The sequence below is a fragment of the Anguilla rostrata genome, chromosome 10 (assembly GCF_018555375.3).
Source record: "Anguilla rostrata isolate EN2019 chromosome 10, ASM1855537v3, whole genome shotgun sequence".
Taxonomy (NCBI): domain Eukaryota; kingdom Metazoa; phylum Chordata; class Actinopteri; order Anguilliformes; family Anguillidae; genus Anguilla; species Anguilla rostrata.
In genome coordinates, this window is record NC_057942.1 from 44,856,822 (window position 1) to 44,878,442 (window position 21,621).

At 38.9% G+C, this 21,621-nt stretch overlaps 2 protein-coding genes across 3 annotated transcripts; both read right to left on the reverse strand.

Moving 5' to 3' along the window:
* Positions 1–609: 609 nt before the first annotated feature.
* Positions 610–16,161, reverse strand: ppef2a (protein phosphatase with EF-hand domain 2a). 2 transcript variants are annotated; one of them, XM_064297476.1, is made up of 18 exons: positions 14,669–16,161; positions 13,257–13,329; positions 12,585–13,020; positions 11,734–11,861; positions 10,995–11,049; positions 10,730–10,905; positions 10,319–10,433; positions 10,064–10,110; positions 9,790–9,956; positions 9,659–9,695; positions 8,180–8,329; positions 7,700–8,050; positions 7,087–7,272; positions 6,734–6,876; positions 5,973–6,079; positions 4,214–4,377; positions 3,970–4,057; positions 610–3,407 (listed from the first exon to the last, which is right to left on the reverse strand). In XM_064297476.1, the coding sequence occupies exons 4-18, from the start codon at positions 11,857–11,859 to the stop codon at positions 3,091–3,093; spliced, it is 2,229 nt and encodes a 742-aa protein (XP_064153546.1). In that variant the 5' UTR covers positions 11,860–11,861; positions 12,585–13,020; positions 13,257–13,329; positions 14,669–16,161; the 3' UTR covers positions 610–3,090. The 2 variants fall into 2 exon arrangements, with proteins under 2 accessions (XP_064153546.1, XP_064153547.1); XM_064297477.1 differs by lacking the exons at positions 12,585–13,020; positions 13,257–13,329; positions 14,669–16,161 and having other exon boundaries at positions 10,730–10,880; positions 11,734–11,768.
* A 149-nt stretch (positions 16,162–16,310) lies between these two features.
* On the reverse strand, positions 16,311–21,618 carry ebna1bp2 (EBNA1 binding protein 2). The gene is made up of 9 exons (XM_064297478.1): positions 21,350–21,618; positions 20,807–20,890; positions 20,506–20,678; positions 20,232–20,355; positions 19,057–19,146; positions 18,871–18,946; positions 17,903–17,993; positions 17,611–17,782; positions 16,311–17,258 (listed from the first exon to the last, which is right to left on the reverse strand). The coding sequence occupies exons 1-9, from the start codon at positions 21,422–21,424 to the stop codon at positions 17,208–17,210; spliced, it is 936 nt and encodes a 311-aa protein (XP_064153548.1). The 5' UTR covers positions 21,425–21,618; the 3' UTR covers positions 16,311–17,207.
* Between the last annotated feature and the right edge of the window lie 3 nt (positions 21,619–21,621).

Genomic DNA, 21,621 nt, shown 5'->3' on the forward strand with positions numbered 1-21,621 from the left:
ATGAGGAAACCAGAAAACTTTTAAAATCTTTTCAATACTGTGTTATAACTACTGTATGGGAATCCTAACTAGATCGAATTACAAGCATGTACTTTATTTTATCATAGTTTATTTGTATAAATATTTCAGAAAGAGAGAGATTGTCTCCAGCATGATTAAATTATAAGCAAGGCAAAGAATCACATCTTATGTTAGTGTGTGTTATAGGCACACCGTTGTGCCTTAGATATAAATACGTTGCTGACCATTGGTTTATATGGTGTCGCTGATATTTGTCTCAGCTTGACGCAGGCCACTTGGCTAGAAGAGTATTGATTTACTCAGTTCCTGGCCTGCAACTGAACATAAACATCCCAAGGCCATGGCACAACAAAAATTGATGAAGTTGTCTGGTGTACCTGATAACATACTGGAAATGATGATTGTAGCAGGGACACTGAGCCAAGGAAAATGACTTTGCAGGGAACACAGGAAGGTAACACTAAGAATTAACCAGGTTGTGACCTTCCTCCACAAAAGAATATACAAAAATGTTGTCTTCTGCCATTGTTTGAATTAGAGTTGCAGGGAACCTCTCTCATACTCAACGATAAAACAAAAACACCAGCATCCACAAAATATGGTTTTATTAAAATAATATGGTACTCTTTCTGAATGTACAATTAGTCAAACGATCCAGAACATTGGGTGGCACTGTAATATAATGCGTAAGGAACAAGTCTTACAACCTAAAGGTCACAAGTTTGATTCCTTGCTTGAACATATATCCAGCTGTATAAATGGATGCAATGTAAATGCTATGTAGAATGTTGTGTAAGCCGCTCTGGATAAGAGCATCTGCTAAATGCCTGTAATGTAATGTAAAAACCAAAACATAATTTTTATGTCCTCTAGTTCTACTTCTCTGACCAAATCTTATTTTCCACCCCTCTTTGCCCTCCTATAGGGTGTGGTCACACCCTTTATCCCATAACTAAGGAAACTAAGGAAGGAAAGTGGCAGTTTGTGTTGTGTCATTGTGTTCACCGCACTTTTCCAAAAGAAAACAAAAAAAGTGCATGTGTGTGTTTGTGTGTGAGAGTATGTGTGTCAGGCCTTCCTAACTGTCACAGTACAAACATGGCAATGAAATAAAGCATTTCATAAATTAGAAACTTCAATTTAGAACTGATGGTAGTCTGGCACATTCTCGATCTAATTTGATCAACCATTTTGAAAAAAGCTGGTTATTCAGTTGGGGATTCTCCAAAACAATGGGTAACAACCGCTGTATATACAGAAATTGTAAAATATACAGAAAAAGCAAGAGACCTTCTAATGACTAGTTTTGTTTTATAGTTTTGCTTTATATACCACCCACAGGCCATTTCCATTTAAAACATTGTTGGCTCTTTCATCCCCTAACAGACATTTTCTATGGCACACCAAGTTGAGTATTTTCCAGTCAAGGTCCTCTTCTGAGAGGTGATAGAGGACCTAGCTTCAAGAGTTTCATTGCATCATTTAATTTGCCAACAAAATAATGGGCCTAACCATACTCGTCCCCTAAATTTTATTTATACGTTTATACAACAGTTAGTTCTGGTCAAGTAATTTGATTGGACAAGAAGCATTTCATGAGTGTTGATAAACAATATAGCACTGGAACTTTTTACTGTAATGTTTAATTGATGCATTCGTACATTGTTGAAAAAATGCATTTTTGACTGGCCGTGCCTATGACTGAATCACAGTACGTAGTATAACAACACTTCCTCTCGTGTGATAGGGCTTAATTAAGGAATACAAGAAATGAACTTTTCCAGTTCTCCTTTTGCCACAGCTGGTTCTACAGCACCGGACAGTTGTGTCCACTTAGCAGGCCACGCCCCATCAGCAGGCCACACCCCCTCCGCCACGAGGACCAGCACATTCCCTGAGAGAAATGGCGACAGGTCAGCATGAGCAGCAGGGAGCCATGGCTTGATTGTGTCTTATTCCGCTGTCCTCTCCTCTCTAACATCACTTCAGTGCACAGACTGGGATTATGCTTCTCCCAGGAAAGGAGTTCTTTTGTCTGTTCTTCTCCCTTTGTTGGAACCTTCAGTCTCAAACCTAACCTCTTCAGAGTATCACCTGAATAGTAATTTGGTTGTACATATCTACTGTGACATTACTAGACCCCCTGTTTATGTACTGTGTATGTCTTCTGGTCTCCAGTTTCAAAAGTCTGTGTGTGCATCATCTTCCCAGGTTACTCTGTACTGGTCTTTTTTTAATACATAGTAAATGTATCATGTATTAAAAATATGATTAATTGCATACTGTATGTTAAGTGTGTGGATATAATACATTCATTCAGCATTTCACATTGCTTATGTACCGTTTGCCATATGTGACTGCCTGAGTCAGAAATTATTCATGAAAGGAAGAAGGGTATCAAGCTAGGGGCAAGATTTCACAGTGAACTGTTTTGTTTGCTGCAAAAGTTATAGCAAATTATTTGAATTTTTGCTGCTGACAGTATAATTTGTAAAGGAACCTTTCAGCTGATAAGCAGTAGTTTTATCAGTAGAATTGCACATCACACCCATCAACTCCCCTGCAGAATGTACTCAAGCCCTTTCTAAGGAGGCCAGTGTCCTCTCTGTGACCCTGACAGTTATGCAGGCATAGAGTACATATCTATAAATGTATTATTACCTCCTTTTACCAAAACAGACCATGCTCTGTTTATCTCATGACATGGCCTGGTCACAGGCCTGGTCCCAGCACTGTCCTGTGTCCCAGGTTAGGGTTAGGGTGAAGGTTAGGGTTAGGCTGCTGTTATAATGTCTTTCCAGCTGCTATTTGAAGTCTGTGATATTTACAGCTCCAACAATGTGCAGGCAATGAAGTTATCCAGAGTGAAGAGAAAAAAGTGCAATTTGGTTAGAACAGTTACAATTGCACCTTATACTTTCTTCTCGAAATTGATGCCAATTGAATCCCTGACAATGTTAAACTTACATTCCAAGGTTAATTTTCCCTTTTCATTTTAGAAAAATTATAATATAGTTTGCTCAGTGATGTTCAATACAAGTGAGGTCATGTTTTAGACTGGGGTTCCTCTCATGGAGGTGTCTTAAATAGAGGTTCCACATGTTGGGGTTCTTCTGGTGGTGGTTCTTCAGGCGCGAATCCCTCAGACTGGTGTTCCTCCTCAGGCAGTGCTGAGGGAGGAATCAGGAACATGCTCTGCCCCCTCTCTAGTCTATTCATGTCCACCAGACGGAAGGATTCCATGAACTCATTGATGTCAATGCTCCCATCATTATTGGAATCAATACTGATGGCCAGGTTGGAGATGACCTCATCACTGATTTCCATCTGAAGGAAGGAGCCAAGCAGTTTCCACGTTTGGCGGAAATCCTCAAAAGAGATGACACCTAAAAGAGACACGGGTGTGGGTTTGGCTGATGTGCAGGCAGGCAGTTTCATTGAAACTTTGTGGGCTTATACCCAGCCAATTTTACGTGCTAGCACTTTTGATTTGAAGATGGCATCGCTAGTTAGTTCCATTTCAATCTGGCAAAGATCCTGTTCCTGTTAACATGCTACACTGAATAGAGGTGATAGACAGAGCACAGAAGGAAACTGATTTAAGGCCATTAAAGAGCAGGTTGTAGGAGCAGGTCAGGACTATACCGATTACTTCAGTGTTATTTTAGCTTTCTACACTTGGCCCTGGAAGACATTTTCTCATATGTTTATGACTGTCACAAAACAATTCACTCCTAAAAGCTAAAATATTTTCAGAAATGGTTCATTAAGATTTGCTTAATTCTAAGATATTGAACTTAATGCCATAATCTGTTACCTTTTGTAACTTATATTTTTGCATGTAATTGAATATTTACTGAACAAAAGTAAAGTACCTTCAACTCCAATGCATTCTCTGTCCGGCTAGTAAGATTTAAATCAACATCTGAGTTATATCTGTGTTCTCACCAGAATTGTTTGCGTCCACTATTCTGAAGATGGTCTCTAGGGTCGAACGATGTCTGTACACAGTCTCTAGCAAATTCTGGTCTATGTGCTGAAAAAGAAGGCCACCGTTAATTAGCTCAAAAGAATATTCAAAAATTTCACATGAGCTGTCTGTGGGAGCTACAGCATCAGCCTGATTGCACAGACAACCTGTTTCTATTACAGTTCACTCAGCGCAAGAACAGGTAGAGGATTTATTTCTCACCTCATTGTCCGGCTCTTTGATGGAGAGATCGGAGAACCAGGCCAGGTAATCCAGCAGGCCATCTGGCGGACAGCTCATCAGCTGAGGCCGCAGCACTCGCCAGGGCAGGTTCAGCCGCAGGATCTTCTCCACCGCCAGGGCCCAGTCGCTCTGGCTGATCACACCTGTGACAAGTGAGAAAGCGAGAAAGGGGAACTGATGGCCTGCAGGGCTGAAATGATAAAAATACAGTATAAACACTTTTAAAATGGTATGCTCTTATGTCTTGTGACTTTAGATTGTAGGAATGGAGTAAGTATTTAACATGCATTTGAAAAGCATGATGTTTTGGATCAATACACATTTTTCTTGATTTGACTCTGTACTCCATAATTTGATTTGTAATCAAATAATTAATGTGGTTAAAGTGCAGACTCTCAGGGCCTGATTAACATACATGAAACCTGCAGGTCAAAATGTGTGTACGCAGTCTGCATGTGTGTACACAGTCTGCACAAAACCAACGTCTTATTTACTAAGGCTACTGCCAATTGCCCAATCAGTGACACAGACAGCCTACTAATCACATTTTGCATATGATGCAGAGCTTAAAATGTACAGTTAAAATAACTCAGATGTGGAGAAATTGATATATCTTCTGAAGAAAAGTAAGAGCGTATCCAGCACCAAGGTCTGCACAGGACAAAATGCAGACTATGATATTATAGTTGATTTTAGACTATAAAATATGTGGCACCAAGATTTTGGCATTTTCATTTTTCTGAATTTCCTATAAAATACTGCAAAACAGAATAATACTTGCTGGTGCACTGCAAATTTAATTAAACTGAATGGGCCACATAGGTCCTCTAGTGGTCAACATGAAGGGGTTACCAATGTTTTCACATTATTTAAAATGATTTAAAAAAGTCACCTTCTAGTAAGCACTATTTACTAAAATTAACAAGACACATAATGTGTTCCTTTTAATAACATGTAACAACCAAATACTTTCGTAATTGCTCTAGAAAGGAATTAAATCAGTTCAGCATTCCTTTGATTGTAATCCATTTGGTTATTGATTCCCACAGAATGTTTTATTGAATCTCAGCAGCTTGCCCAGTGGTGAGGGTGAGGGTTAGAGTTAGAGTTAGGGTTAGGGTTAGGGTTAGGGTTAGGGTGAGGGTGAGGGTGAGGGTGAGGGGTGAGGGTTATAACTGTGTGCTGCAAGTCAGTGCAGTGGGCAAGATGACATGCAAGGTGCCCATTAATCTTTTTGGACTTAGTCACCATTATCTTTCACTTATATTGTTGTTTTTGGGTTGGATTTTCCAGCCCTTACCAACAATTATCCCATTATCTCCCACTTATTTGTTAGTTGTTCTGGTTCTTCTGATGCATACTTTGCAAAAGCTCAGTTACTCACATCCAGTGAAAGTTGTAATACTAGACCACTAGATAGTGCCAAACAGTCTTCTGAAAGCAAGAGCAAGGACTTTTCTTCATATGTATTTATGTCCAAAACCATAAAATATTCAGTTTACTGGTGTGGAATTGATTGATTTCTGATGAAGTCAAATGAGTCTGATTTTAAAATCAATTTTTCATATAACTGCAACATTCAGACAAAACTTTTACCAAATACCTCCTGAACCAACTTCTTTGGCTTCATAATCTGTGATATGTGATTCTTGATGCAGGTTGTTTCAAATAGTAATATTAATATTAAAATGAGTAGCATAAGGAGTAGATTAATACAGGTGTGGTTGCGACAGAGTACCTCTGTTCTCTGGGTCATACTCCTGGAATTCTCTGATGAGGTCTGACCTGTGTGCGATCAGCTGTTCCCTCAGAACCCTCAGGGCAGAGTGTTCTGTGCGGCCCACACTGTAACATCAGCAAAACAAGCTTTTAACCACAAAGAATCCCCAGAGTACCCTTACTGGCACACTCTTACTGCCACACCCTTACCGGCACACCCTTACCGGCACGCACTTACTGCCACACCCTTACTGCCACACTCTTACTGCCACACCCTTACCGGCACGCACTTACTGCCACACCCTTACCTGCTGTTGAGTATTTTTATTGTGCTTATTATGCTATATTGCAAACAACTGCATAAAACTTTTTAATTTAAAGACTGAATCAAGAGAAAAAATAATTAAAGAAACTAAACACATTTTCAACAACATAACGAGGAGCCTATTAACCCGTCTTTCATTTGATCACAACAAATTGTTACTTGTTTTTAGGCAATTGTTGACAACATCAAAAAAAGCACAATATTAACAGGGGGTTTTATTATGGCATGCTCAGCGATTTCTGGCATGATGTGGTGTAAGAGGGTTAATAATCCCTCTAAACATGAAAAGCACCTAATTAAGAAAAATGAACAGCTTGTTAAAATTCTGGTATTGGTACAGCATACACAGGGGGGTCCCAGGACCAACTTTGGGAGCAACTACTCAACCGTATATGTATAGGGGAATACTGCATATGGCCTTATAGCTAAATATGCCTTATTGTTTCATATTTTACCTTTGTCTCAGGCTTAGTGATCGGGTCAGACTGCTGGCCCGGTACTGAAAGAAGCGAGGCACTGTGTCAGGCCCCATTCTGATATAGGCACCTCTGTTGCTGCCCACCTCATAGTAGTTGGAGGCAGAAAAAAGGGTCACGACCTGTTCATATGCAAAACAACAACACAGAACTCAGTACACACTGCATCGAATACAAAAACTCTCTGAGACAAGGAGTATAGACCCCGGGTGTAAATGATAACAAAGCTAACATTGGGTCAATAAAGGGATATCACAAAGGGATATCACATTTCAAAATATCCATCTCACTGTGACAGTGTGCAGAAGCTGGCTTTCATGACGTATCCTCACCTTGCGATTGTGGCAGAACTCGTAACCCTCCTGTTTGCATTCATGGGACCGAATGAGCAGCTGCAGGTTGTGCTTGTTCAGCACCTCATCGGTCACATCTGGACCCCAGTAACAGCCCCCCCCTCGCACTTCATTAGGAATGCAGCCGTCCTGGGGTATGGGGTCACTCCACAGAATGTCCACAATCTATATTGTGCCAGTTGAATTACATTAGAATTTTGCTGTGAATTTATATTGGATGAAGTCAATTGCTCTTAAAAATGGGCTAGATATATAATAGGTATGTGTCAGCAAAAATGCTATCACATGATTTTATCCAGTTCCATACCTGCTGGTCAGAAATTATTTAATCATTCACCCTTTTATTTTCTCCAAAGGCTTTTTATAAAAAATTGCAAATTCACAATCTAAGGACACATAACTTCATGATAACAGATGCATGGCTAATGATCATATGCAGCAGAAAACTCCTGCAGGAAATATCAGTTACACAACTGGATTGATAAATCACATCACAACTGTGTGAGGTCAACCAAAATGAATTACACTTTTCTCTACAGGTTGAATCAAATCCCTTTGGATTTGAGAGATGATTAGCTCTTTACCTACTTACCTGTTTCCACTCATCAGTGTTGGTATCATCATGCTCAGAAGAGTAAGGACTGAAGCTGAAGCTGAGGGACTGGGGGAGATCTCTGTAGGATTGGGTAAATTTTGCTTGCCGACGCAGTTCCTCCAGGTCTTTCTCCTCTGAGCATTTCAGCCTGTCAGAGAAATCTTGGAGCGAGCGACGCTGGAAGCTGTTTCGTGAGCCAAAGGGATTGTGCGAGGTCAGGGAAGTCCAGCTCCAGGTGACAGGGCTGTCCCTGGGGGCCCACATGTCCTCCTCCAGATCACAGTCTATAGACGCCTGTCCATCAGATTGCAGCAGCTTCTTCTTAGGAGGCCTCAGTGCTGAGATATACTGAGATACCAAACCCAGGAACATCATTAATCCTAATTTAGGACACTGTGCCTTTTCAATGTTTCCAGATTGACCCCATTTACAGGTAAGAGCAATTCTTGTGGAATAAAATAAAAATGGGGAACTTACTCTGTGTCTGTCAACTTTGGAGATAATACTGAGGTCGGTGGTGTCAGAGATCCCTCCGTGCAGAATCAGAACTTTTTGGTCAATGACTGTTGCCAGTGGCAACCAGCTGAAGATCTTGTGGATTAGTTTTAGAATTCTTTTCCCATGGAGCTGAGGGGTAGTAAAAAGATAGTTACGTACCTGAAAACCTGCTCTCATTGAATGGTTCCAGTAATTATGAAAGTGAGAACAATTGAGAGTTGTTTTTATTGTAATATTAACAATTGTGAACCCATTCCATAAGCTTGATTGTTTGTATGACTTGAGCCCTTGTAAGGCTAGCTGTTGTACTGGCATGCTATTTTGAATTAAGTTTTATTTTCATGGTTTTCATCTCCTGACATGACTATGATTTTGAACAAAAAAATAATTAACTGAATGTCAGCATCAGAAATTACGTGTATAATTTTAAAGGGAAAATTTAAATAATCTCCTTGGCAGGAGAGCCAGGAGCGAATGTGTCTGCAGAAAAGCTCTTTAAAGCAGCTGACCCTCAGCAGGAGAGGAACTGGAGGACAGCTGGCAGCCAGATGAAGCTCTGCTGTAAAGAATACTCTGGATCCCATTAGCATCCAGGTTTGACCCACGTTTCATATGAAAGTATCTGCAGTGGAACTCCCTTTAAATGGAGAGTTCACTTTAAGGAGTTTGTAATATTAGTTCAGCTTCAGGGTATGTTGTTTACTGGCCCAGTCTCATATATGGTGATGGGTATTCTGGATATTTATACAAGTTTCCAGCCAAAAATCTGCTGGCTTTACAATGGCTGCTATAGGGGCAATCATGCATTTGTGGTTGAAAGCAAAGAAATACAATAATATAACTCAAATATAACTAATATACTAATGTAAATACAATAATATAACTCAAAAGCAGACTGCACAGCAGAATTTAACTCATGTAAGTCTCAAAAATACTATTAATTAGGACAAAATACAAATTCCATTTGTGTTACTTTTGGAGATTTCTCCAAATGGTGGGAATTTTGAAGTCTCTGGTGGAGGTTTCAAGAAACCATTGCATAAAAATTTATTTAAAAAGAAAATTACAAATATTTATCACATAGCATGCTTGTATTAACACATAACACGTTTGTATTAACTTTCAATTAACTTTAATTTAACTTTAAACTTCACACAATATAATTTAACTTCAAGATATTACCTTTACATTTAGCTGTTAATTCAGTACACAGATAGATTCAAGGACTTGTGTTTTACAAGGGTACATGATTTGTGTGTGAATGACTGGCTTTTTAATTTCATAAATACTTCTGTTGAGATTGAAGCTTTACTGAGGGCAGAGCAAATGTTATTTTCAACACTTCATATATCAGAAAAAATGGATAAATCATTGCATTAAAATTACAACAACATCTTAAAAATCTGACATGGGTAAAATTCTCCTTTAAAAAATGCAAAAGTAAGAATTTAGACCTACCCTATACTTTCCCAGCACTTCCTTGGTAAAGCCATACCTAGAAAAAAAAATGTTCTAAACAAATTTCTAAATTTCTTCATTTGAAAATACAAAACATTTGAATGCATTCCAAGTCTTTTAAGTCATGCTACCTGAGGTTAACTATGTGGTCCTCATGGTTTCCCCTGTTGAGATGAACATCATTGGGATACACCAGTAAGAAAGAAAATAGGATGAGAAGAATCTCAATGGAATCCGTCCCTCGATCCACAAAGTCACCATTGAAAACATACGGCCTTTCCATCGATGGCATGCCATTCTAAAGCATTGAACAAAGAGTCAGATCAGTGTTTTTGCTTATATCTGGCTTTAGAGCAGATGCAACATGTTTTTAATGTAAGGTATCATTTCACTTATATTACCCACCTTATAAAATATTAACAGCAAGTCTTCCAGTTGTCCATGTAAATCCCCTGAGAAGATTAATTAAACAGACATTTTTAAATATAGTTAAATATATGCAATCAGTTAATTCTGGTTATTTCGAAGGGAACATTATGCATCTTCAGTGTAAATTGATGAAACAGCATAATGCAGATTTAGCTGAGTTATAATACTGCTTCATAAAAAATGAAATAAAACCTGTAACAAGGCAGCCAATAAGATAAGCCCTGATCTCACCGCAAATGGTTATCTCTTTGCTGTTACAGGTGGAAATCCGGCTGATGTTTGGCAGGGTCCGCAACAGTTTCCACGTTTCCAGCAGAAGCTGGAGGACATAGCGAGAATGGAGCTGCTACTGGGAGAAACAGACAGGAAAAATGAGGATTTAAGGGTTTAAGGGTTTTTCATTATTGGATCCATATGACATTTTTAGTTTGACTGAGATGATAAAGAAAAAAATATTGCACAAACTATATACAAGACCACTTTTAAGACAACAGAATTAAGAACCACAGACATTGGGAGTGGAAGATACACTTTAAACTACATATTGTTTGTATTTTTTATGAGTGATGATGAATTATGATCATTCCATTTTAGAATGGTGTTGGTGGCATCAAAGAGAGTAGAGCCTTTAGGGACACCTACTTTTTTGTTCTTGAAGGCCTCCACCAATGAATCTGCCTGAGCCACAGTGAGGGGGAAGGTCAGGTGAGGTCCTGAGTAGAGTTCTGGCACCTCAATGTTCTTGTAGCAGAAGTACCTTTCCCACTCCATGTCACGACACACTTCATTTTCCCTGAAGATGTGGGAGATCAGATTTCCTGAGAGATGAATGTTTCACAAATTACTCTCCACACATGCATTAAATAATGAGGTCAGTCGTATTAAGCCATCATGAGGAAGGCCTTACGTTCACTGCTAGCTGGTGTGAAGTTATCCACAAGGTAGCCCAGGAAATTGTACAACTGTGTCAGAAAAAGTGAAAATGGTATTTAGATTCCTGTAAACTACTCTTCTGTTGTAACAGTTTTCATTTGAATTTCAGGCCAAATTTTATACCAATTTAACTAACACTGGATTTTATGACGAAACCTGACATGCAATAATAAATCTTTGAAATAAAGTTTTCAGCTTTTTCATACTTTGGTGTTGTTTATGGATGGTTTGGACCTTCTAGGAGATTTTGTGAGATTTTACATGGTTTTACAGATGATCATGTTTAGCAACAGAGCAATGACTGAAAACTTGCTATTGTCCACACTGACAGGCTAATCATATATGAACGTATGATGTTATGAAAAAAAATAAAAACCACTACTAATTTTGTTGTTGATTTCTTTTTACTTTTACTTGACAACTTGTCATGTTGTCATTGTATGTGTTTAAAATATTTCATTTTAAAGCATTTTGCTTGCTACTGAAAAGAAAGATTTGACATTTAATTTTCCATCACAATCTCACAAACCCCTTACAAACTCCCATTACAAACTCCCAGTGGTTCACAAACTATCAGGGAACATATGCTCTGTAGCAGTGTGAGGAGCCATAGCCTTTGTGCTTTCATAATAAAGCCTGTAATGGGAAATATATTCATATGAAACAGGACCATTTTATTTATGGACTATCACACATCGGGAGGTGGGACTCACCTTGATCTGGTCCTGCTCCCCAGCATACTCAACAGACTGGAAGATATTCCAGGTACATCTGCGTTTCATTTCCATGCGAGCAACATACTGACGGTACCATCGCTGTATTAACACAGCAGCTCTCATTGCTGGAGGGAGACAGGAATCATCTGTGTATCTAGCTTTTTGATTGGTAGCAGATACTGATAAGCCAGGCTCACAGCCTGGCTGCACCTCCTGGTTGTAAAAAAGTCATATCTGTTTGCACACTTCAGCTTGTGGAATTGTAAGTCAGGAGATCTGAAAGATTTCATCTGTTAAAGGCCTTGTGAAGTGTCAATCAGGCCACACCAAACCACAAGATAAATATGTACTTGTAATGTAATTATCAATTTAAAATACTCCTGTAAGAACCCAATTGCTTAAAAAACTTTTTTAAGTCATTTAAACATAACGCTATAGTATTTGTTTTCTTTGGTTTACCTGTGTCATATACAATTACTTCAAATATATGCATTTTATTAAGATGCACAGTTTTGTCAAACATGAACTGAGGTGCAGGGTGCACCTAAAGACCAAGATCACTTCTTAAACATTCTTTAAGTGTTTCACATGATAAACATGTAAAACAGACTAGATTGTCTAAACTGATTTTCATTTTCAAATCATTCACATCAGTGTTGTTGGCTTAGTTCCCTGCTGTGTCATTAGAGACATTTTTTCCCATTAAATGTAATTGGATTAATCTCCCTTCCATGGAATGTGTCCCATATTGGAGCATACTTGGATTATCCAGTGACACAGGCATCATCAAGAATGAACATATATTCAGACAATAATAAAACACAAGGAACAGTGTCCTGCAGCCTCACCTGTAGCAGCTGCATGCCATGGAGGAGAAGAACCAACAAATCAGGTTAGTTTACCTATTTTTTTCATTTATCGATCTTGAATAGAAATTGGGAAGACAATATTGAAAAATACCCAACCTAATATTGAAAAAGTAACAAATAGCATAAGCACTTCCACTTTCAAAAATGTTTACAGTTGTATAGTTTTATAAGAAATATTACATGTTATGTTGAACAAGTCTGTCTCTTTCACATTAGAGACAGACTTGTTCAACATATAAAAGTAATGTTTCAGAAGGATTTTGTTATAAATATGTCATGAAAATGTTGTTCTTTGACAAACATGGCCAAGCATTTACATGCACAAACAATGGTTGTGTAAAAACAGACATAAACGTATGAGGCAACATAGATGGAAGGACAAACACCCAGACCATACCTGTGCCCGACATACTCCCTAATGTTTGCATGTGAAGAATAAAAGCAGTGTTGTTAGATCATTGCATAAAAATATCAGACATATTTCAAATAAATTAAAGTGACTTGCAGTCATATCATTAACATCACTTCCATATACAGAAATTGTACTAAATAACTTTCACTTCAGTATGAACAGTAGCATAAAAAATGTTTAATTGTATTTCTCAATATTTAACTATTATTTCCAAACTAAACCAAAACATTTTTGAGTACCTCTTCTGTAAGGTTTCATCTGCAATTCGCTTGATTTTGTGACGCCACATCCCATGATCCTTTGCTTCCCCCTCTGTCATGGAAACAGTCTGGAATTTAACAATGTAGGCCACAAAATGGCCACATCCAAACTTCCTGCATGTCAAAGTAATGAGATCTGCGACCTAGCGTGAGAAGAGCAAGTTCGTGGACAGTGTAGAAACCAGGAATGCTGGACTAATCTGCAGTGATTCTCATCAGCATTCTGACCCTGACCTCTGTGATTGGTCTCAATCCTTCTCCAGTTAACCCTTGGTGTATACACAAAAGAGCAGCAAGACATCTGTACTTTACTATTAATTAAAACTATTAATTAAACAGGGTTGTATTCTGATGAATTCTTTGAAGATGTATTCTAAAGCATATTCAGCATATTTACAATGCTTTTGGTTTAGCATAACAGGACAATATGAACTCCATCATCATTACAATTAAACTGAACTTGTTTATCTCTCTGAGACCATATTGCTGTATATCAAATTCCATTCGTGTTGCAATCAAATTGTGTAATGTTTATAGGCAAACAGAAACTAAAAACTGCAGGTTTACTGAGGTTTAGAATATATCCAACAGTGTAGTACTCAGGGAGATCTGATTATAGTATTTGCCTTGACAAGGGGTTTGTAAGGAGGATTAGGACTTGTGTAGCATAGCAGCATATGGTAAAGATTTGACATCATAATTTAAGGCATAAAGAAGGTTATCATGACAAATTCTCATTGTTCTTCATTTGTGATCAGGCTATTTAGCAAATTAACATGTATTTATAAATATCTATGCATCACGTGAAATTCTTGAAATGTGCATTACCATTACTTTTGTCTTTCCAGGAACATTTTGCCTGTTCAAAGCATTGTTGTATTTACAATCATCCAGGCTGCCAATGAATACTCAGGTGCATTTCAGCACAGTATGAACATGGGAACTGTATTCATCATGGCATGCATAGCTATTTCTGACATAATGTGGGTTAAGAGGGTAATCCCTCTAAACAAGTAAAGCACCTAATTAAGACAGCTTGCTCAAATTCTGGAATCCCAACTGTGGTAGGAACAAAAACCAGCATACACAGGGGGTCCCAGGACTGAGTTAGGGAAGCACTGATATAACGACTTTATTTAAATATTATATTATATATAATTATATATTATATACCAGATGCTTTCTTGAGATCAATCTAACAGTCAATTCAATCATTTTTAAATCCTGTTCAGAATGACTATTTCAGGTACATTGACACCACTCAGTAAAAAAACTTTTTTTCCAAATAAATTCCACATTTACACTTAGTTGCGTAACATTGCTTTTAAGAATGCAATTAGTCAACTCTATAAAACAGGCTAGGCATGAGACAGAAGGGCAATAGAACTTACCTTGTCACAGCAAATTCTCACTGAGCAAATTGCTTGATCCCCTTCACGCTCGGTCTTAACATTTCAGCAAAAAGCCTATGAACCTTCTGGTCACCCTGAGACCCACGCATATAATATAAAGCAGCGGAGTTTGTCATATATAAGGGTAAACTGGAGAAAGATCCCTATATCACAGGACTGTCTGTCACTTAAGAGTTCCAGGATGCCATTAAACGCAGTATCATAACATACCTCTCAGGTGCTTTCAGGCTCTTTGGTTTTCCAAGCTTCTGAGGTACTTAACTGTCTTTCTTAACCTCCTTGATCACTTAATCAAGATAACTAGGGCCAAATGGATTAGGGTAATACCTTAATGCGGCTAGACTGTTCCTTATATAGACGAGTAGCATACAGTAAAAGGGCAAGGACTGGGCAGTGAGACACATAGCACATGAGTCATGACACTGATTATGAAGTAAGATTGCAATGTGCTTTTATTGAATCTAAATCTAGTACAAACAATCATTGGGCAGTGACATAACATTATGCCACAGAACCATAATTGTGTAGGGCAGTTCACAGAAGTCTTTTTATCAGACTCCCAAAGTAAAACAGACTGTTTACTGTGCTGACGGGGAGTCAGCAGGTGTGATAGAGACAGTGCTCAGTTGCAAAACGGAGCATTGTGTGAATCTTAGGTTGTGCATAATACAATGTAATCATGTTTTGTATTGTTGGAAAGCCAATGTCATGGGGAACAAGTTGGTGTCTTTGGTGGTGGGGTGCCGACTAAAGACCTCGATACCTAAGGGTCAGCGCCCAGCCCATCCTCCTCTGGCCGGCCTGCTGGAGAGGAATGGGTGTGACAGAAATGTAATAAGGGATAAAAAATAATCACATGCGTTGAGTAGGTTTCAGTCTTAATCTAGCTGGTAAAGTCAAAATGAAAGGATGCACAACGTGGTTCAGAAATTTTTTTGGCTCTGAATCATTTTTTTGATGTCACGATTCATCTCGTAGTTGGATGGTTCGGTTCAAGACCAAAAACTATATTATCTTGCGTGTTTCTGAAATGTCTCTGGAGAAAATGAACGGGAAATATACTTCCGGAACCGGGACCGAGATGCTATGCTATAGGGTTACATCCTACTAATGAAACATTCTGGATCATCCTCAATCAAAGACTAACCTCTTGTCTAAACCTTTTTGCAAACTCCTGAACACAACCGTAAACATGGCTGAAAATCTAACTGGCACAAAATCAGCCAGATTAGTCGGATCCAGGATTGCAGAAAGTGGATTCCATTATCTGGATCATTTCCATCCAGGGAGAGGGTGCACAAAGTACAGAATACTAATGTGTTTCTGGTCACTAAAAATGAGCCACTGAAGTATTACCAAAGTACAGTGTTTCCAAATGTCTGAGAATTAAAACAAACAAAAGAAGAAAGGCCACACTGAGCTGCTCCTTACACACCTTATCTTTCTCAGGGGACCTTCGTCGGGTCCTGAGGTGTGCAAGGAGAAGCTTTAGCAGCTTAAGATGCTAGCTTTGTCAGAGCCAATATGATCAGTGTTCGATACTAATCCCATAGCTTTTCAATGTTACATGATGCCATGTAAACAAATATTGTGTTGTAAAACCAGGGGGCAATAGGGCATCTTAGCTCCAGAATTATTTAATAAAAATGGACATTAATTCGCACATCAAATAATTCGCAATTCAAACAAAATAGAAATTTGTGAATGAAGCATGCACAGGAACGAGGGAACTGTGTTGCCTCCTTTGCAATACGTCCTCCATAATCTCCCCATCAAAGCATGCCACGAACTGAACCACAGCATTGCACATTTTGAGTTTAACAACTGTTGCTTTTGTACTTGTTACAGTGAGCACAGGAAAAATTGTAAAAAAAAATTTTTTTTAAAAACTGTAAATTTGTTCAAAAAAAAAAAAAAAAAAAAAAGGACTTTACTGAAATAAAGGGGATTTTTCCAAGCGCATCTAGGCATATCAGTTAACAGCTGCTTCAGTCTTTCATACACAGTCCACATCTGAACTTCCAGCTCACCCAGTAAAATTAAATGTACTGTTAATGTACAATGGCTGTAAAGGCTGAACTCTGGAATGGTTGGATGAGCAGAGTGAGAATGGGCTGGAGGGAACAGGAAATAGAGAGCAGAGTGAGTATGGGCTGGAGGGAAGAGGATATCGAGAGCAGAGTGAGTATGGGCTGGAGGGAAGAGGATATCGAGAGCAGAGTGAGTATGGGCTGGAGGGAAGAGGATATCGAGAGCAGAGTGAGTATGGGCTGGAGGGAAGAGGATATCGAGAGCAGAGTGAGTATGGGCTGGAGGGAAGAGGATATCGAGAGCAGAGTGAGTATGGGCTGGAGGGAAGAGGATATCGAGAGCAGAGTGAGTATGGGCTGGAGGGAAGAGGATATCGAGAGCAGAGTGAGTATGGGCTGGAGGGAAGGGGCTATAGAGAGCAGAGTGAGTATGGGCTGGAGGGAAGAGGATATCGAGAGCAGAGTGACTATGGGCTGGAAGGAAGGGCCTATCGAGAGCGGCTCTTCGTCTTTCTGCGGGTGTCTTTGCCAGGCCGTTTCTGCAAATAAGTTAAGAGATATGGTTAAAAAAACATGTACGCGCACACACAACACACACACCACACATGCATCCAAGCATGCACACACCCACCCAAGCACACACACATGCACACACATGCTCACACAACACAAATGCACGTGCATGCACACACACACCAAGCACGTACACACCACTCATGCATACATACAGAAAAGGAATCAATTCAGCCAAAAATACTTGAATATGTGTTCTGGATGAAACCATGAAATGGTTTTCCCCAAAGGGAGAAACTTAAAAAAATTACAGTACTTGTTGGTCTAAAAAACAACACAAGGATTAAATAAGAGTTGGGTAAAAAAACGTGTTCTTACATTGGGTTTCTGCTTTCCCCCTTTCCCAAATTTCTTCCCTCCTTTCCCATGAGCCACCTTGGCCTTGAATCCGGACATGTCGTTGTGACTTTCCTTGGTGTTCCATTTGGACCCACGTTTCTTTCCGCCAAAACCAAACTTCTGATCCTTGAACTTTCTCTTGGCATTGGGACTATGAAAAGATCATTTTTTTATTATTACTATTATTATTACTTTTCTTATGCACTGACTAGCAGGGTGATACAATATGTTGTGTTGACAAATTTTAATGCATCTCTGAGGTCGGGCATACCCTTTTTTGTTCATTGCCGCCTTTGTCGTTTTGGTTTCATTCTTGCCCTTTCCCTGGTCTCCATCCAGGAAATCCAATTTGTCAGTCATTCCTGTAGAGAAAAAGGGTATACCATTAATCCACTACCCGATAATGGTAATGCTCTCTTTAGACTATGGGTTGGAAATTTTTAAACAATTTCCAATCGGCGCCAATGTATTGTAATTAAAAGTACTGTAATTTCAACATGTAATTTTCAGTGAAACCAAAATGTATGAAAAATGCCCTTAAATTAAAGCTGAGAATGTGCACTTTAACCATGTGTGAATTGTTTGATTACCAATCTAAAACTGTCGAGTACACGGCCAAATCAAGAAAAAAAATATGCCTGGCGAAAACATGAAGCTCACTGTATATACATATTATAATAAATGTTTTGACATTTTAAAGTTTTTTTCTGAAGCCCATAAGGCCCGTAGTCTGTTCTCGCTCCATTGAAGCCTTTATCGGAGCCACTGCTAAATGTTATGCCATTAAGCCAGTCACATCTGTCAAGAGATTAGACAAAAAACCTAGGAAATTCAGGAATAGGCAATGTTGCAAAAGTTCTCAAAAAACCTAAATAACAAGAGATGAATGAGTGAGAGACAAATGGAGGCCTTTTCTCTTACAGGCTCCGACATTGCAGTGCGTCTTTCCTGCCTTTACTGCCACGCCTAACTTGCCTACTATAACTATTATCTTGAACAGGTTATTGCAAAGTAATGCATTATATTGGCTGTCCACTGCATATTCCACCACATGGGACTACTCTGTTTCAAGGTGCAGCATCTGCAGGTGGAAGCAAACTTAGCAGACATTTATCTGTAAATTTATCACAGACATCGAGCTCCTATTTCGATCGCTGTCGATCATCATTGCTATCCGATACAAACATCACACTGCCCAGCCATAGGAGCCAGACGGAAGCTTGTTCTCCACCCACATACCTTTCTGATATTTCTTCACAGCTGACATCATTGCTTTCTTCTCCTTTTGTCTCTTCTGGAGGACCTCAATTTGAACCTACAAAAGACATTACATTGACTGATACGCATAAGGAAGAGCTGCAATTCAACTAATTCTGAGCAATTTAATGGACAGTGATATAAATGTAAAGATGGAGAAGCACTCACCTTCTTGCCATACTTCCTCTGCTCTCTGAGTGCCTTGGCCTTCTCAGACTTCTCCATTGCCATCTGTTTCATGATCAACTTTTTTCTTATCTACAAAGGCAGGCAACATATTACTACAAAACCAGTTTAAACCCAGGATGTGAATAACAATTACAGAGAATGTCTTAACCCCTTTCAGTTAATCTAGAATGCTGATAAAATAGGTTAAGGCATATTCAACACACTATAACCTATAGTAATGCAGATAAAGCAAGTCACTGTCGTGGAGTCATGTTAATTTGCCCAAACTTTGTTGGCCCATATCTCCCATCAATAATGATCCAAGAAAAATGTAATTGCAGTAACAGGGGTGTCTTATAATACCAAATAAGAAATTGTTATAGTATTGTTTTAAAGGTCATTTCCAGCTCTTTTGTTCACATCATGACTCATCATTTATTCAGAATCATGTTCATAGGGATGAGTACTGGCGGGGTTTCTTGGCAACACAGGGTAAGAAAGGGAAGGATCACACCACCTTGTATTTCTCCAGCTACATCTGATGGTCATTGTTGGAACTATCGGAGGACAGTACAGTTATGGACACTGTGGGATATCTAGTCTTTAGAATATAGTCTTTAACAGACAATATCATTTGTATGACCATAGGGGTGTATTGGTTCTCTCTCCCCCCAGTCTCTGCTCCGTAAACATGAAAATGAACAAGTTACAAATTAAGCCACATTACAGGTCTTATCTTTATATAAGCCTGGGGTGTCCTGGAAATCTGTCTCTCCTTCAAAGGTTTTACAGCTTTATCGTCTCCCAGAAGGGACAGGACTCCCTATTGGGGGTCAGAGGCCCAGCATGGCCATAAGACGCACAAAGATCCGTATTCCTTTTAAGTTTGAATGCAATATTTGAAATTTAATTGAAATCACTGAGGGAAAACTTAATGTTCATATAGATAATAGTTGTGTTCTGATAGCTAAAATCTCAATTTTTAAAGCTAGTTTCAGTTAAAAGTGGAAGCCAACATGGTAAAATTTGGTTTCGTTACACAGAAAATATTTTATATTCTCAAAATGATGAGCTCTGCCATCAGAATAAGCCTGCTCACCCTTGATACAAACAGCGCTGATATCCGTACTGCTTAAGAAAAATAAGGACTGCTAAATATGTTAAGAAAACAAAACCTTTTGCATGTGCTGATCGGTCTTGGCCATTTCAGCAAAGTAATCCTCTGGGCGTTTTGTGGCAATCTTCAGTTTCTTTAACCGAGGCAATGCTTCTAGCACAGCTGCTTGTGCTTGGCGGTAGCTGTAAACACGCGAACAAAACATGACATTCAAATTCTTTAAATTGATAAATTACAATTGCCATAAAAATTTTTGAACATTAACTGCATGTTATTTATTTTTAAATCAGCACATGTACCAAGTGTCCAATTGTATATCAACGGATACCCACAAATACATCTCCCTCTGGAAGTCATCCTCTGCACTAATCTCAGCAGTGTCCTGTGCAGCTAGTGCACCCTCTGCTTTAGCCACAATGTCAGCAGCAGGGCTGTTGCTCAGGTCCAGCCTTTCAACCCAGGGCAAATTCCTCTGGAACTCCATCAAGCACTGTTTGAGTCCCTCCTGCCAGCACAGAACGATAAAGGAAGTCACTCTAACCAACAACTGTTCAATACGCACAAGCCTTGGTTAGTACAACGGGACAAACGTTTAAGAATGTCAAGGAATCCTAATTGGGAAATTCCACCTACCGGCTTGTTGACTGTTGCCTTTGGTTCCTGTTGAGCTACATTTAACCCAGGCTTCAGCAAACCTTTAGCGAAGGCCACTTGAAGCTTAAAACAGATAATTATTAGATTTAGCCATCTTTATACATTTACAGTGACGGTATTAACGCTGTTAACATGGCACCGTAAAATGTTTAATCAAAATGCTCCAGAATTATCACAATTTAATGATATTGCTAAGGTATGATACGTAGTACAACAATATACACGGTGCAACTACCGTCACCAAAAACGTGTAACGAGCAAATTACAGGGCAAATACATTAAAAAGAGCATTTTAGTAAACAAGTATGGAAGACAAGTAGCTAGCTATACGCTACTACCATTGTCTGGTTATCGAGCAACCAAGTAGCGCATGCAAGGAATCAGATTTAGATTCTTCAAAATAACTGACAAAAACAATGTAGGTTTTATCTAGCTCGTTTAAGATCATTTACCTTTAGATTACTTCAGACAACCTCACCTAACACAACAAAAGTTGTAGCATCTCCCAGAACATTTTCTCACCTCTCCATCGGATAATTCACTATCTTCCTCTTCAGAAGAAAGGCCTAACTGGGAATCATCTTCAACTGCTTCCATGTTTACTTAAAATAAATACTGCTTTGAAATACTTGCGTAACTAGCTAAGTATTGTTATCAAGGACATGGATGATCTACCCTCTACCATACAACGTTCAGTTTGTCACATGCGGCTATAACTTGCTAACATCACGAAACGTGGAGCGGAAACAAATAGTGCAACGTGCAGATGTGTTTTATGTCCGCCGTAAACGATA